This window comes from Amblyomma americanum, chromosome 9, assembly GCF_052857255.1.
Source record: "Amblyomma americanum isolate KBUSLIRL-KWMA chromosome 9, ASM5285725v1, whole genome shotgun sequence".
In the NCBI taxonomy this organism is placed as follows: Eukaryota; Metazoa; Arthropoda; class Arachnida; order Ixodida; family Ixodidae; genus Amblyomma; species Amblyomma americanum.
In genome coordinates, this window is record NC_135505.1 from 136,882,716 (window position 1) to 136,899,377 (window position 16,662).

General features: G+C 45.3%; 2 protein-coding genes across 3 annotated transcripts; both read right to left on the reverse strand.

Annotated features, from left to right (window-relative positions):
* Positions 1–1,243: 1,243 nt before the first annotated feature.
* On the reverse strand, positions 1,244–12,295 carry LOC144104516 (U11/U12 small nuclear ribonucleoprotein 25 kDa protein-like). 2 transcript variants are annotated; one of them, XM_077637592.1, is made up of 4 exons: positions 12,156–12,295; positions 7,785–8,009; positions 6,828–7,026; positions 1,244–1,493 (listed from the first exon to the last, which is right to left on the reverse strand). In XM_077637592.1, exons 2-4 carry the CDS (start codon positions 7,934–7,936, stop codon positions 1,329–1,331), a joined length of 516 nt encoding a protein of 171 aa, XP_077493718.1. In that variant the 5' UTR covers positions 7,937–8,009; positions 12,156–12,295; the 3' UTR covers positions 1,244–1,328. The 2 variants fall into 2 exon arrangements, with proteins under 2 accessions (XP_077493718.1, XP_077493717.1); XM_077637591.1 differs by lacking the exon at positions 12,156–12,295 and adding an exon at positions 11,908–12,019.
* A 529-nt stretch (positions 12,296–12,824) lies between these two features.
* Positions 12,825–15,593, reverse strand: LOC144104514 (uncharacterized). Its single transcript, XM_077637589.1, has one exon. The coding sequence runs from the start codon at positions 15,089–15,091 to the stop codon at positions 12,893–12,895; it is 2,199 nt and encodes a 732-aa protein (XP_077493715.1). The 5' UTR covers positions 15,092–15,593; the 3' UTR covers positions 12,825–12,892.
* Positions 15,594–16,662: the final 1,069 nt, after the last annotated feature.

Sequence of the window (16,662 nt, forward strand, 5' to 3'; positions counted from 1 at the left end):
CACTGCGCCAAGAGTGGTATGAGGACTCCACGAATCTATGAATGTTAAGTAGATAATGAGCAGTTCCGCACATATGGGCATTAACCCATTAAGGCTATCGTGCCATACCCTTTTTCTATTTCGCAGGAATCATGGGAGCATGAAATGGGATTAGGATGCAGAACAATGGAGTGAACGTGATTTAGTAGGGAGGAATGGGAATTTGAACTAAAGGAGTCATGTGCGAGCTGTTAAGTTTTAAGGTCTCTTAAGTTTTAAGGTGGACCTCTAGAATCGTGAATCACAAAATTGTTTCATATAATAAAAAACGGCGACAGGAAAGCTTTTGTGAGAATACATTTCACCCACACCTGACACGTTCCACCGCTCGTTAGGCGTTTCTAAGCTTAACCTGCTTCGAATCGAATCTGAAGTGGAAGGTGGTTTGGAACCAGCCACTGCCTACCATAAGATGTTTGATCCTGTTACTGGTAAACTGTAAATGCAATAATCCCATTAAATCTAAGGTATACGGTTGGTTTCAGCAATGACTTCGGCAGCGAAGCATGCCAGGCGAGGGCTGTCGCAAGGGCTAGCCTAGTTAGTTTGGCTTCTCTGCAAGACAGCAATGTGGCATGGAAATTGAGGACGAGACCGCAGGTCACTCTCAAATAATCCTCATATTCACTTTTTCCAGGGTATGAGGTCCTGAGTACGCAAACATGTACAAAGTCAGACCCAACAACTGTTTGAGGCCAAGTCTGTTTGGGGCAATGAAAAGGCTTGAAAATAAATTGAGCACAGTGTACAGAGCTATGTAAGGGAAAATGATAGCCGTAATGCCAAGAGGCAAAAAGAGCAGCGTGCATTGCAGGAGAACTCAATGATATCCTACATGGCATCATGAGGAAATTAACATGGAGGTGAATTTCTTGCCACCTTTGCATTCTCTAGCTCTTTTTGTACAGGCCACAGTAATCTAAATAAACGCAAGGTTTTTGCATAGGAAGTCTTACAGCATTGGAGTTGCCACAGTCACAGCTACTACATGTCTGCTTGCAACGCGCGAGGAACTGTCAACAAAGAACTAGCATCAGGGATGCTCACTTTTTCTTGATATGCCAGCTACATGGCATGAATGAAGCATGTGGAATTCCTAACTTTTGCTGACTGACACACTTTGACACTGTGTCACCAACAAAAGCGTTCGTTTAACTTCCTTTCTTAGAACCATTCACTAACACTCGAGAAAAGCAGACCAGCATTATTATTAAAACGAAGAACACAATGCCGTTTTATTCTCGCGCAGATTCACAAGCTATTGAAATGCGGCCACAGTTCATGGGCGCCTATCTCTCACGCAGCCGTTTGACGAACAACAGCTGGGAGTTGTTGCGAATGCCAAAGTCCCGCAGAAATGCCTTGTCGTCCCTAAGCAGTTCACCTTCAAAGGATAGCCAGTAGGTTTTCCACACATACTTCCAGCTCAGCACCCGCTTCACTCCTTTGCGAGCCTACACAAAAAAAAGATGAAAGACGAATGACAGTAATTCACTTCAGGAGACAAAAGCAAGTGTAAACGAGAAATGCATCAAAGGTTGACTGCTTCATGCTATCTAGTGTAATGAAATATACCTTAACCTTTTAAGGAGGGAGCCTGGTCTTGAAAAAAAAAATATTAATGTAGTCACAGTTAAGAAATCTTCAGGGAATATGTATATGTGTGTGCAGATTCTAAACGTGTCATTTAATTTTATGTTAAACAATTCCTTGAACACTTATGTAATTTTTATGCAAGTTTTTCGTGAAGCGCTTCTAAGAAAATTTTCTGCAGGAAAATCACTGATATGTGTGGTATGGGCTCTCTTGACATAAGGAATGCAATAAGGGTAAAACTGTCTTCCTGCCTATCGTAAAACCTGAGTTACAGAGTTTTGAAGCAGTAAATTAAGAAATGCGAAGAAAAGTTTGTATTCCTGTTTCTGAAGTGGCAGCTTCAATGTCCTGCAACTCAAGTTCTATGAAAGGCCCTCATTGCATTCCTTTATGCCTAGAGAACCCACAACACACATTTCAGCAAGTTTCTTACAGAACATTTTCTTGAAAGCTCTTCACAAAAAACTTCATGCAAGTGCTGAAGGACTTGTTTTACATGAAATTAAATGACATATTATTTATAACCGGCACATAAAAACACATGTTCTCTGAAATCAATTTCATAATTGTGACTACATAAATTTTTCCAAGACGAGGTTCCCGCCTTAAGGCGAGATGCAGCTTTGGTCAGTTGCGCTTTTTTGCCTAGATACCTTGCAAAGCTGATTTCTTCAGAACTGTTTATTATGACCCCATTTGTTTTTTTGCACCCCCAGGACCACTGTGCAGGTAAAGATATTTTGTTTTTCAAATTTGTGAATTTTAATCTTTCTGCATGAAATTATGTTCTCAGATTAGATATGGCAACGGACACTGCATCGCAAAAAATTCAAAACCAAAATTTGTGCCTTGCGAAAAAAAAAAAAAGTTCCAATCCGGTTCGAGATGAAGCCGGGAGTCGAACCCACCACCTCCCAAAGCCGAAGCGGGTGCCCTCCCCTAAAAATAGGCTCTGCAAAATCCTTGGATTCCTTAGACAGCTTTTTGGTTTCCCCAAGTGCCTAAAGATCCAAGCATGTCTTAACCCAGACACCTGCTTTACTCATCTCATTTTAGAACTGCTTGGTATGTAAATTTATTGATACTGCAACCACGCATGTTCGGATCTTAGCAGGGTGGGAGAAACACGAAATATCAAAGACAGAATACAATGGCAAAGCATAAATAAACAGTGGAAGGTTAAAGCAAAACAAGTAACAAAATAAAAATGCCCGTATCAAACAACATTACAGAAGGAAGGAACCAAGTGATGTCAATGAAGACTACAAAACTTCAGTGTCACTAAGGTAATCTCAGTAGTTGCCATTCTTGGAAAAAAATAATACTTATAACAGTTATTGTGCACCTGAAATAGAGTGATTGTTAAAGCATGGCTCTGCCTAGTCTCATATCCAGTGGAGAAGATTATTTCATAAAGGTCGGTTTTACCGTGCCCCGTAATTAACTTAAATAAGAACTCAAGTTGGCCGAGATGATTTCTTGGACTTATTGATGCACTTATTGATAGTTCCAATGATGGTGCATGTCTTAACCCAGACACCTGCTTTACTCATCTCATTTTAGAACTGCTTGGTATGTAAATTTATTGATACTGCAACCACGCATGTTCGGATCTTAGCAGGGTGGGGAGAAACACGAAATATCAAAGACAGAATACAATGGCAAAGCATAAATAAACAGTGGAAGGTTAAAGCAAAACAAGTAACAAAATAAAAATGCCCGTATCAAACAACATTACAGAAGGAAGGAACCAAGTGATGTCAATGAAGACTACAAAACTTCAGTGTCACTAAGGTAATCTCAGTAGTTGCCATTCTTGGAAAAAAATAATACTTATAACAGTTATTGTGCACCTGAAATAGAGTGATTGTTAAAGCATGGCTCTGCCTAGTCTCATATCCAGTGGAGAAGATTATTTCATAAAGGTCGGTTTTACCGTGCCCCGTAATTAACTTAAATAAGAACTCAAGTTGGCCGAGATGATTTCTTGGACTTATTGATGCACTTATTGATAGTTCCAATGATGGTGCATGTCTTAACCCAGACACCTGCTTTACTCATCTCATTTTAGAACTGCTTGGTATGTAAATTTATTGATACTGCAACCACGCATGTTCGGATCTTAGCAGGGTGGGGAGAAACACGAAATATCAAAGACAGAATACAATGGCAAAGCATAAATAAACAGTGGAAGGTTAAAGCAAAACAAGTAACAAAATAAAAATGCCCGTATCAAACAACATTACAGAAGGAAGGAACCAAGTGATGTCAATGAAGACTACAAAACTTCAGTGTCACTAAGGTAATCTCAGTAGTTGCCATTCTTGGAAAAAAATAATACTTATAACAGTTATTGTGCACCTGAAATAGAGTGATTGTTAAAGCATGGCTCTGCCTAGTCTCATATCCAGTGGAGAAGATTATTTCATAAAGGTCGGTTTTACCGTGCCCCGTAATTAACTTAAATAAGAACTCAAGTTGGCCGAGATGATTTCTTGGACTTATTGATGCACTTATTGATAGTTCCAATGATGGTGCATGTCTTAACCCAGACACCTGCTTTACTCATCTCATTTTAGAACTGCTTGGTATGTAAATTTTTTGATACTGCAACCACGCATGTTCGGATCTTAGCAGGGTGGGAGAAACACGAAATATCAAAGACAGAATACAATGGCAAAGCATAAATAAACAGTGGAAGGTTAAAGCAAAACAAGTAACAAAATAAAAATGCCCGTATCAAACAACATTACAGAAGGAAGGAACCAAGTGATGTCAATGAAGACTACAAAACTTCAGTGTCACTAAGGTAATCTCAGTAGTTGCCATTCTTGGAAAAAAATAATACTTATAACAGTTATTGTGCACCTGAAATAGAGTGATTGTTAAAGCATGGCTCTGCCTAGTCTCATATCCAGTGGAGAAGATTATTTCATAAAGGTCGGTTTTACCGTGCCCCGTAATTAACTTAAATAAGAACTCAAGTTGGCCGAGATGATTTCTTGGACTTATTGATGCACTTATTGATAGTTCCAATGATGGTGCATGTCTTAACCCAGACACCTGCTTTACTCATCTCATTTTAGAACTGCTTGGTATGTAAATTTATTGATACTGCAACCACGCATGTTCGGATCTTAGCAGGGTGGGGAGAAACACGAAATATCAAAGACAGAATACAATGGCAAAGCATAAATAAACAGTGGAAGGTTAAAGCAAAACAAGTAACAAAATAAAAATGCCCGTATCAAACAACATTACAGAAGGAAGGAACCAAGTGATGTCAATGAAGACTACAAAACTTCAGTGTCACTAAGGTAATCTCAGTAGTTGCCATTGGAAAAAAATAATACTTATAACAGTTATTGTGCACCTGAAATAGAGTGATTGTTAAAGCATGGCTCTGCCTAGTCTCATATCCAGTGGAGAAGATTATTTCATAAAGGTCGGTTTTACCGTGCCCCGTAATTAACTTAAATAAGAACTCAAGTTGGCCGAGATGATTTCTTGGACTTATTGATGCACTTATTGATAGTTCCAATGATGGTGCATGTCTTAACCCAGACACCTGCTTTACTCATCTCATTTTAGAACTGCTTGGTATGTAAATTTATTGATACTGCAACCACGCATGTTCGGATCTTAGCAGGGTGGGGAGAAACACGAAATATCAAAGACAGAATACAATGGCAAAGCATAAATAAACAGTGGAAGGTTAAAGCAAAACAAGTCTCATATCCACTTATAATAAGCACTTATAATATGCACTTATTAATATTATTATTAATATTAATAATATTAATAAGTGCATATTATAAGTGGATATGAGACTTAAGTCTCATATCCAGTGCCCCGTAATTAACTTAAATAAGAACTCAAGTTGGCCGAGATGATTTCTTGGACTTATTGATGCACTTATTGATAGTTCCAATGATGGTGCATGTCTTAACCCAGACACCTGCTTTACTCATCTCATTTTAGAACTGCTTGGTATGTAAATTTATTGATACTGCAACCACGCATGTTCGGATCTTAGCAGGGTGGGGAGAAACACGAAATATCAAAGACAGAATACAATGGCAAAGCATAAATAAACAGTGGAAGGTTAAAGCAAAACAAGTCTCATATCCACTTATAATAAGCACTTATAATATGCACTTATTAATATTATTATTAATATTAATAATATTAATAAGTGCATATTATAAGTGCTTATTATAAGTGGATATGAGACTTAAGTCTCATATCCAGTGCCCCGTAATTAACTTAAATAAGAACTCAAGTTGGCCGAGATGATTTCTTGGACTTATTGATGCACTTATTGATAGTTCCAATGATGGTGCATGTCTTAACCCAGACACCTGCTTTACTCATCTCATTTTAGAACTGCTTGGTATGTAAATTTATTGATACTGCAACCACGCATGTTCGGATCTTAGCAGGGTGGGAGAAACACGAAATATCAAAGACAGAATACAATGGCAAAGCATAAATAAACAGTGGAAGGTTAAAGCAAAACAAGTAACAAAATAAAAATGCCCGTATCAAACAACATTACAGAAGGAAGGAACCAAGTGATGTCAATGAAGACTACAAAACTTCAGTGTCACTAAGGTAATCTCAGTAGTTGCCATTCTTGGAAAAAAATAATACATGCACTTATTAATATTATTATTTTTATTTTGTTACTTGTTTTGCTTTAACCTTCCACTGTTTATTTATGCTTTGCCATTGTATTCTGTCTGATATTTCGTGTTTCTCCCACCCTGCTAAGATCCGAACATGCGTGGTTGCAGTATCAATAAATTTACATACCAAGCAGTTCTAAAATGAGATGAGTAAAGCAGGTGTCTGGGTTAAGATATGCACCATCATTGGAACTATCAATAAGTGCATCAATAAGTCCAAGAAATCATCTCGGCCAACTTGAGTTCTTATTTAAGTTAATTACGGGGCACGGTAAAACCGACCTTTATGAAATAATCTTCTCCACTGGATATGAGACTTAAGTCTCATATCCACTTATAATAAGCACTTATAATATGCACTTATTGATAGTTCCAATGATGGTGCAAGGCGGTTCACCTCGCCATCATGACAATGGGTTGACACCAATGGTTAGAGGGGCTCCTCTGATAACCACTGTGCCCTACCATGGAACCAGCACTTAGTAAGAGCAGTCATGAGCATACCATGCGCAGTGTGACATGACGCCGCAGGGCCTTCTTCAAGTCCAGCACCGTGGCCTTCTGCTCAACGACGACTGTGTAGTAGTCGTTATCGGCCTTATGCACCACCAGAGACATGGCCTGACCATGCTCGAGTGCCAGGTAGGACTTCAGCTCATCTGTGGTCACTTCGGGGTGCAGGTTGTTGAGCAGGGGGTCGTTCCTGCAAATGAAACAATGCGGCAAGAAATGAAATGTCCAGATCTGAAATAATGTTCACAACAGAACTTCCCAAACTTGCATCGCAGCAGCTAACGCACGAAGAAAGAATGATGGTTCGACTCCAATGGTGTAAAGGAAGCTTAGTCAAAGATCTCCATGGTGAACATATTTTGCTGGCCAGTTCGAGGTGCAGTTCAAGACCCACTTTTCCAAACCTTTCACCCCAGATGACCCGAGCACGAGGCCAAGGGAAAGCTTGAAACAAGTGGAAAACTGGTGGGCATATCCTGGCAGTATTGAGGACTGAACCTTGCCCCTTCTTCGTATGAGGCAGACTCTCAAACTTCTAGGCCAATGCTGCAGTCCCAAGAACTAAGAATGCCAAGAAACATGGAAAATACAGGGTGGTCCACTCTTAGGGTGAACACGCAAAGTGCATGGGAGCACTCTTCGACATCTGACGCTGCCACGCATGAAAGCGAAGCGGCAGGTGACAAGAAGCACCACCTCCAGGTTTTTCTGCATTTTTCCAGACGTGTGCACCTAGTGCAATGCTGCACGCAACTGGTAAGCACATTCACCAATACAAACAACAGCCAAATAGAATGACACACATTCACCAATGCACATGACAGCCAAATAGAATGACAATCACCAATTATTAACGTATGCGTCTATGCTTGTGTGCGGGAGAGGGGTCGAGGGGATCCTCAAAGATATGTGCAGAAAGAAAAAAATATAATGTACCAGCTGCCTCACCTGATCAGGGCATGCATCTTTTTGTCAGCGATGGCCATTGCTTCCTGAAACGACAGCACTTTGTCGGCTGCATCGTCTGGAAGCGGGATGCTGTCAGTCTGTGGCTCGTCAACTCCTGGCCCTGCCTTCACCTCTGGCTCTGTGTCACACATGGCTTAGTTCGACTTCCCCTCGGCCGACTCCTTGAAACCTAGCTTTGACCACTCCTCCTCAGCCATCAGGTGCCTGGAATCGAGCGAATGAAAATATAAGCTTCCCTGATGGATGCCCAGTTTTTCGAAAGTGGGCTTTCACTTCAACTGCTCAACAGAACATGAAGGTGCACTAAAGAGTGTTCTAGAAAACTTCGTTATGACCTTTTTATTTTGCTTTCTGGGTTTCCATGAACAAAAGTTTCAGTCAACGACAACATAGCTGCAAATCAAGCCCATGGAAATAAGAATACGCGTGGACTCTTTGTTTTTGCGAGGCTCAACCTCATCACCTTGCGATTGGCAAGTGAAAACCGTGAAGACAGCCCAAGTAATTTTTACTACTCTTTCTTACAGCACGACGTAAGTAATAGTTTAATAAAACCACTACATATTTGTGGTTCAGAGAACATATCATTGAAAAAACAAGCCAGAAGCAATTGGACTATGTTTCCTCCTCATCTGCTGGTGTGGGGGTGATGGCCCCCCCCCCCCGCCCCCTGCTCCGGCGGAAGCGCTCGCCTCGCTTTTTTCCTTGTGGTGTGTTGGTGATCATGGTTCCCCTTTTTCGAAGGTCCTCTCTCTGCCCCTACTCCAGTTTTGAAATCCCACTACATCCATAGATCTATACTTTTTTGTGTGATGCCATCATGCTCTGTTGCAAGTGTTGTTCGGTTCACAATCAACATGTACATCTTCAAAGATCACTCCGCGCATTACTACGTATTACTCCGCCAATGGCAGAGCGGAAAGCTGCCATGCGACTGGCTAAAAGGCACTCTACATGTTGGTTGACTGCTACTCTCTGCGGTCGGTTCGAAAATAAAGGTGGAAGCCGGGCATTTAATCCGATTTAATAGGGAAATTGGCAACACGGAACAATAATTCGAAATTTCTAAGAATGCTTGGAACTTTTAGATTGAGTTCCAGCAGTAAAAAGACGAGCTCAGTATTCTCTTTAGTGCACCTTTAAATGTAGATTTGCACACATTTTCAGCATACATTTCACTCTTCAAGCATAAAAAGTGGTGTGCGCGGTTTAAAGTCCCCAAGCTATGACGGACACCACAGGGGAGGAACTTCAGATTAAATTGGGCCATCTGCGGGTTCTGTAACGTACACTGACATCACACTGCACATGAAAATTTTCAAGGTTTCCATCGAAATGCAGCTGCCACAGCCAGGGTTCAATGCCGCACCCTTGGGCTCATAAGCCAGATACCAAGACCACTGAATAACTGCGATGTTGTCCTTCAAGTATAAAAATGCTAAGACAGCTAGTATCACGAAGTACTCCAGTCTACATTGCAACCCCTATAAACTCCATTGCATACATCAGGTGCAACGCTGTGAAATTTACGGAAGTAGTCCACATGGGAAAATAAAGAGAGGCGTGTTACTCCGTGCTTGTTCTGTGACCGAGTGGTCTTAGTTACGAGAAAGCGACAGCGTGTGGTCTGCAATAAGAAGGAATTTAATTAACCTCATGACAAATGTGTCATGTAGTAAGCCTGCAGGCGAAGCATTTACTACGTTTCGCTCACCACAAGGAACGCACTACTTTTTGGTCATGGATGCAGGCAGCGCAAACAAGAACGCTAGCTTTGACACCGTTGCACCTGATGTATGAAACGGACTGTAGCTTCTACCACAACCTCCCATGGACCTGCAATGTAAATTCTGCCAGCCAATTTTTTTCAAGTGTTCTAGACAGATAATTCAAATCCTGAAACATGATTGAGATATACTGATACAATGAATATGAGTGAAATTCTCGATCGAAGGTCATAGGAAAGCTATAGAGCCCTCATTGCTAAAATGGGCATTTCTGTACGATGGTCGCACCATTATGAGTGCTAAGAGGTGATTAAAAATGCTTTACGGTATGTTGAAACGCACTTGAATCTGCTTACATTTTGAGTTCACAACGCCTCATACTAATAAGGTATGAAAACGCACCAGCAGTAGTACTGTTTGGACTAAACACTGCTTTATACTGTGCTAAGACAGTTTTGCTGCCAAATGTATTTCTCAATGCACATTCTTTCTGGTTTTCCTTTGCAAGTAAATGCAACAAGGGCAGCATTCAGCATATCAAGAACATTTCCAGGTTCTAAGCAAAACAAAGAGAACCCACTCAAAGAGATGAGCTTGCTATCCCAGTTAATGAAGTCCATGAAGTGAGAGAAAGCAAAGGCAGCACTTTTCTTAAATAGGTGTTTACGTATGGCACATTCTCTGATCCAGCCATTTGGTTGCACTCAAGGGAAATCTAGGAAACCTGTCACAGAAACTTCTCCCAAGCTAAAGATGGCTGAATATATTTTTTAAACCAATAAACTGAGAGTAGCGAAGGTTGGTCTTTACAATGGTACTAAGAATGAGTGAATCATGTTTTATGAAAGGCAGTTCGAAAGAACTGATTGGTAAGAACAATCATGCATCTTTAGTAGAATCATGAGAAGTTCAAAGGTTAGCGGCCTTTCTGAACGAAGAAGGCATTATTATGTGCTTCCTCCCATACGGCATGCCAGCAGCCCCTTACCTGTCTAGCTAGTGTCACTTTCCCATCTTAGCAATAGGAACTGATGGGCGAGTTGGTCTGACGTGACGGACCAACTCATCCAGTTGGAAGTCAGCACTGGGTCTGTGACACCATAGAGTTTCTTACTATTAACTAGAAGGAAAGCTGGCGCCCCGCCTATAGGAGTTTGCATGGAGCTTCCTCGTGACCACCTGTACCACCAAGGGCGCTCTAAGCATCATGATGCAGAGAGCTACCGACTGCAGAACTACAACTTTTGGCCAAAAAACAAGGAAAAAACAAACGTTCGATAATCAAGAATGTCCTGTCATTCAATATCCTGCCTAGAAGTCATAACAAACTAGCAGAAAAGCATGTAAATGCAAAGTTTGCTCAAAATAAGCGACTGCTCGCTCTCCTATTGGCCAAGCATTGCAGACCACAAAAGCCAATATTGCGTGTTTAACAAGCGCACTTTTAAAACGAAATATGTTTTTGAAAAAAATATTGTCGCCTCAGCAATTTAAAAGGTTTTTCCACAGCAGTTCCAGAAAACAAAAACCTTTTATTGGCGTCGTGTGCTGTTGCGTTTTCGCTACTATGGCTTTTGCACACTACTTTTACGCCGAAGTCGTATACGGAATGGGGCATCTTAGTAACGCTACTCCGTGTTACTAAAAAAAATCTACTGTCCCGCACCAAGTAGCTCATCGCCCCATGATGCTTTGAGCGCCCATGGAGGTCCAGGTGCAGCGGCGCCAGCTTTCCATCTAGTTAATAGTAAGAAACCACTCCATGTAAGGAACTATGGCACCAAGTAGCTCATCGCCCCACGATGCTTTGCGCGCACATGGAGGTTCAAGTAGTTCTATGAAGGTTCAGGTGCAGCGCCACCAGCTTTCCTTCTAGTTAATAGTAAGAAAATCTGTGTGACACTCATTGCCTGCAACAAAAAAGAACAGAAGTAGTTCCAGATACTATTAGCACGCGTGTAAGACCACCCGCGGTAAAATACCAAAACCGAAATCACTTTTGCACCACGAATCTGTCAGCACGTACGCGAAACGTATTTAAGTACTGCCTTCAAGAACTCGAATTGGGACGTTTCCAGCAATAGCATTGATGGCCTGAAATAATGCATGTCAATGAAACGACGTGAGAAACGGCACCGAACACAACCATTTGGAATCACAAAATCGCACGGGCGTCGAAAGCCATTGAAAGCATGCGGGACAAGCCCGAACGGAAGCCAAGCGAATCCGAAAAAGGGAAAAAAAAAAAAAAAGTCACGAGCGGTTCCCTAGCTCGCGATTAGCCCGGCAAGTATGAAATGGTTTTCTGAGAATTGGAGGCCATAAAAAAATTCGAATCTACGACGAACCTTCTCAAGGGGCTCGGCAACACTTACTTGTCCATCCTGCATTTCAAATACTTCTGGGCGAGATGCCTGCAGGGTTCCGCGTTGCCGTCGTTGTCCTTCAAGCAGAGAAGGTATTGTAGGACTCCCTTCTTGCATTCGCCTTCAATGAACGAACCGGAAGACAGTGCGATAACTTGGGCATTATTCTAAACGTTAGCATATCTAAATTAGTTCAGCTGTCGATACGGCTCCATATCTGTTCAGCCGTGAAAAGAACTCGAAAGCGAGCTTCTTACCGTCGTGGTCCAGCGGGAAACTGCCTTTGTCGGGCGGCTTGGGAGTGAAGACTTTTTGGCCAAATGTTACCGATGACATGACAAAACCATAACTTGCGTGAAGCGAGCAGTGAAACGAGCGCTAATGTTGCAGCTACGCTGCTGGCTGGCTTGACCAAATCCGCCTTGGCGGCCTTGGCTTGACCGTAAACGACTGCGCAAGAGCACAGTAGCGATGACAGCGACACAACGGCGGTTTCCTGGAGTTTCGGTTTCGTATCACGCATTTGTGCGTGCTGATTTGTAGCTGGCTACTACTAAAGCATTTGATATCGCTCACGGAGCTGAACTGTACGTAACGCCTGTTTCACATGCAAGCGAAAATGCTAGCAAATCCTGCCGCCGCGGCGGAAGAACCTGTTTCGAGTTGTCGCTGTGATGAGTTTGAAATTTTCGCTGCGTTGCGCCGCTCAATCGAGCTCGCTTGCATGTGAACCAGCCTTAACTCCGAATGCAGCAGTGTAAAAGAATAAACGGTAGTTTAAAGGAAAAAAGGCGGAAAATAAGTGACCATGTTTCAGTATAAAAACAGACGCGAGCGTCCTTTAGAAGGTAAAGAAAATTTTATAACTAAGGGAACTGAAAGGTTTAAGCTTACTTTATGCAACGCAAAAAACGAAAACTCGTCAATCTGTAAAAAGAAAACAAGTGTTTATTTAAAACCTCAACTTTATATAACAAAAAAAAACTGCCTCAGTTCACAGCCGCACATCGGAAACCCGAAGGTACGAGAGCACTTCGTTCAAGCAGTACTTGTTGAGGTGGTCGAACATTGTCACTTTCTTCTTCCTTTTGCGCTTTGGCCCAATGCACACGACCTCCTCCTTCACCACGCCCGTAATCCGGAAGTAGTTGTCCTCAACAAAGTGCTCGGCTTCCCTTATCAGGGTCAGCGCCGACGGACGACCCTTGCTTGCTCCGGCCTTGCCTAGTTCCTGGTGAAAGAACGTGCTCGCCTTGTACACCTCGAACGCCTCGGCTCCCTTCTTGACAATCGTGTGGGCCAGTACAAACTCGATGGCCTGCATCATCATGTACATGTTGCGGCGGAGACGCTCCCTGATCTTGAATCCCGCGCTGCTGGAGGTCGTGTAGCCCAGTCCAAACATCTGGATCATGGGGTTATTTGCGATGCCTGCGCTGAGGATATTCAGGCTTGCCTCGTCGACAGAGGGCCGTCCGAAGGTCATGCAGCAGAGCGTCCTGTTGACTTCAAGGGCGGCGGCGATGGCCATGCTGGCGCTAATTCTGAGGGAGCCGCATTGGGCGCTGAACCACCAGATGCTCTTATTCTTGGCCAGGCCGTGGAAGATGCGGATAAGGCACAAGGTGGTCACCTTTTTGGTGATGGTCACCGCCTTGATGGTCGTGGTCACCTCGAAGAGGCGCGCCAACGCAGTTCCATCCTCGGTGTTGAGGTAGCAGTTGACCTCGACCTCCTGTATGGACTTGTTCTTTTCAAGCGCGGAGCACAGCTGGTCGATTTCTGGGCTGGACGTGCAGATGCACAGGTACTGGAGGGTCTCGTTCAAGCGGAGAGTGTGCGACAGCTGCTTCATGGCGGGAGACCCCCAGACGAAAAGCTGCACCCCATGGAGAGTCTTGTTGGATGCCAGGGCGGCCGTGAACGCGTCCAAAGGCCTCCTGCCACCGTAGTTGGATTCCAGAGTGGCGTTGAGTCGTTGCAGCGTCCCGTTGATGGCAAGCAGTCTGGCCAAAGCGACGATCCCGTTCTCGCCAAAGCCGTTGGCAAAGAGCGACAGCACCTTGAGCGTTTTGTTGCGCAGTAGGGACTCGGCCACGGCGACGATTCCAGAGTCTGAGATGGCATTGCCACACACGTGGAGCTCTTCGAGCTTAGCATTCACGGTGAGCATGTCTGAGACCGCGTACGCTCCTTCGGCTCCCATCGCGTTGTCACGCAGGTCCAGGACCATGAGCGAGCTGTTGGTCTTCAACGCGTTGGCCAACGCCCGCGTTCCTGCAGGTCCAATGCTGTTGCTCGCAATGCGCAACGCCACCAGCGTGGTATTGTGCGCCAGCGCGGACGCTATGGCCACCGCCCCTTTGGCCTGGAGTCTTGCCCTCTGCAGAGTAGCCGACTTCAGCGTCTTGTTGTGCTGCAGCAGCTTCGCAAACTGCTGCGCTCCCCGTATGCCCACAGTGGTGATCTCCAACTTGATGAACTCTACCGTCCGGCTGGTCTCGAGTGCCTTGAACAGCGCGACGACGTCGACAACCTTGAGGCCGACCTCGACGAGGGACACTTCCTTCAGCGTCGCGGTCGACGCGACGTAGCCCGACAGCGTCATCATGTCGCACTGGCGCAGCTGGAGGTTGGAGATCTGGACGCTGATCATGTAGCCACGCACTATGACCTTGATGAGCCCGTACGCCTCCTCCCTCGTCATCATCTGTCCGTCCAGGTGGAACTGCTCGATGGCGCTGTTGGGGATCAGGTGGTCGAACATCCTCGGCCTGAGCGCGAACAGGTGACCCGAATACCCGCAGTGCACGTAGTAGATGCACCGGTGGATCGACAGCAGCTCTCCCAGGAGCGCGGCACACACCAGCCCGTGTTCGGTGATGCTCGGGTCGCACTGGGGCGCGAACGTGCAGACGGACAGCTTGCCGGGCCGGCTCTGGCGGAGCTCGACGCCGATGGTCTGGAAGAAGCGGTTCCAGACGCCGGCTCGCCTGATGAGCCAGCAGCCCTGCTGTCTCGGGGGCGGCTCGACGCCATCGATGGTCACGTAGAAGTCAGTGTCGGTGCAAGGCGCCCTCACGTCCAGGTCGAAGCGCCTGAAATAAGTCTTCAGACTGCGTACCGTAGTCGGCTTCCTCATTTCCGGGTCGGCCTGCTTCTGGGCCCTCTTACGTTTCATGCTGGTCGCCATGGTGTACGGTGCGGTGTTTCGCCTGCTCGTCAACCAGCTAGAGACGACCGGACAGCGGTGAACCGCTGCACTGAAACGACGCTGGTGTCGGGTGGGCTCGCGGCGTCGTTAGCGGGTGCTCCGAACCCGGCGGCGGCAAGACTGTGCAGCGGGGCGACTGGTGGTCACAGCGGCGTCCGAACGTGGTGCACGGGGCCCGTGCCAGCGGGTGGCTGTGTCGCGGGCCGCGCAGGGCGAACGTTGTCTTCTTCGAGAGCACGGGCCTCGGTAAGCGAGAAAAAAAACGTCCGCAGACGCTGCACTGCAGACCTTTCACAGCACCCGCCGCGCACAAGCTGAACGCTGCTGTGGCGCCGAACTGGCTCGACGCGCGAGGCACGTTCACATCAGCGCGTGTTGCGTGCACGTTGTCCTTCTCGAAATCAACCGCGTGATTGACGAAAAATGGCGGCCACCAACAAGCTAGGGCTCGTCCGCACATTTGCCACCGCAAGACACGGCGACGCGCAGTGGCAGTCGATGTCTTTCACGGCGCTCGAAGCAGCGCCACCTGGTCGCGGCGGAGAATGATATGCACCGAGATAAGGATGCCGCTTCGAGATCACCCGGGGCGATATCTGAGCGCACGCAGCAGTGACGCGATGAAGTGTCATTCTTAGTCACCAGCTAAAAGGGCGGTGCATCTTGATATTGCTATATGATATCGTTGAGCAATGATATCGCGCTCGGTGACAGAAAGGCGTCTTGTGACTTGTCCAGCTGAAAGGGAGACGCTAGCATGCTTTTCAGCCCGCGCGGGAGCTGTATTTGACGGAACCAAAACATCGAAAAAAAATACAAGAAGACAAGATTGCCGGACTTTTCCTTTCCTTAATGCGAATAAATGATCGAACGTCAGCTATCCCGCCACTTCGTCCTGAACGCTGTCGGGGTTTTTTCGCGTTGACATTGCTTTTGCCACCACATTTCGGGCCATTTTGTGCTAGCGATTGAGACATATTGAAACCTTAAAGCGTTCGCGCCCCGAGAAGCGGGCGCGTTTCTGTAGCGGCAATCAGTATTAAACGACGACTCGCCTTCCGTTCAGCGCGTGCAAGACTCTTGATTGCCACGTCGGGGTTGTTTAATTGGCGCTGCATTTGTCGTGCCTTGCAACTCAACTGCACACTATAAAGAGCGGGAAGTGCGGCCCGAAGTGATGAGGATGATGATGGCCTCTGGCTGAATGGCACGTGCACACGGTAGGGGATTAACCAGGGTACATTGTTGATACAAACGCACACATGGGTAAGGAGTGGATTAATTGGATTATAAACACTGGCAGACGTGTTTCGCCGTCGTCGCCGTCATCATCATCATCATCAGCCTGACTACGCCCACGCAAAGGCCTCTCCCATGTCTTTCCAATTAACCCTGTCCTGTGCCAGCTGCGGTCACCTTATCCCCGCAAACTTCTTACCCTCATCCGCCCACATAACTTTCTGCCGCCCCCGCTACACTTGCCTTCTCCTAATTGGAATCCACTCCGGTAGCCTAAACTACCATCGATTATCGTGCCTTCTCATTACATA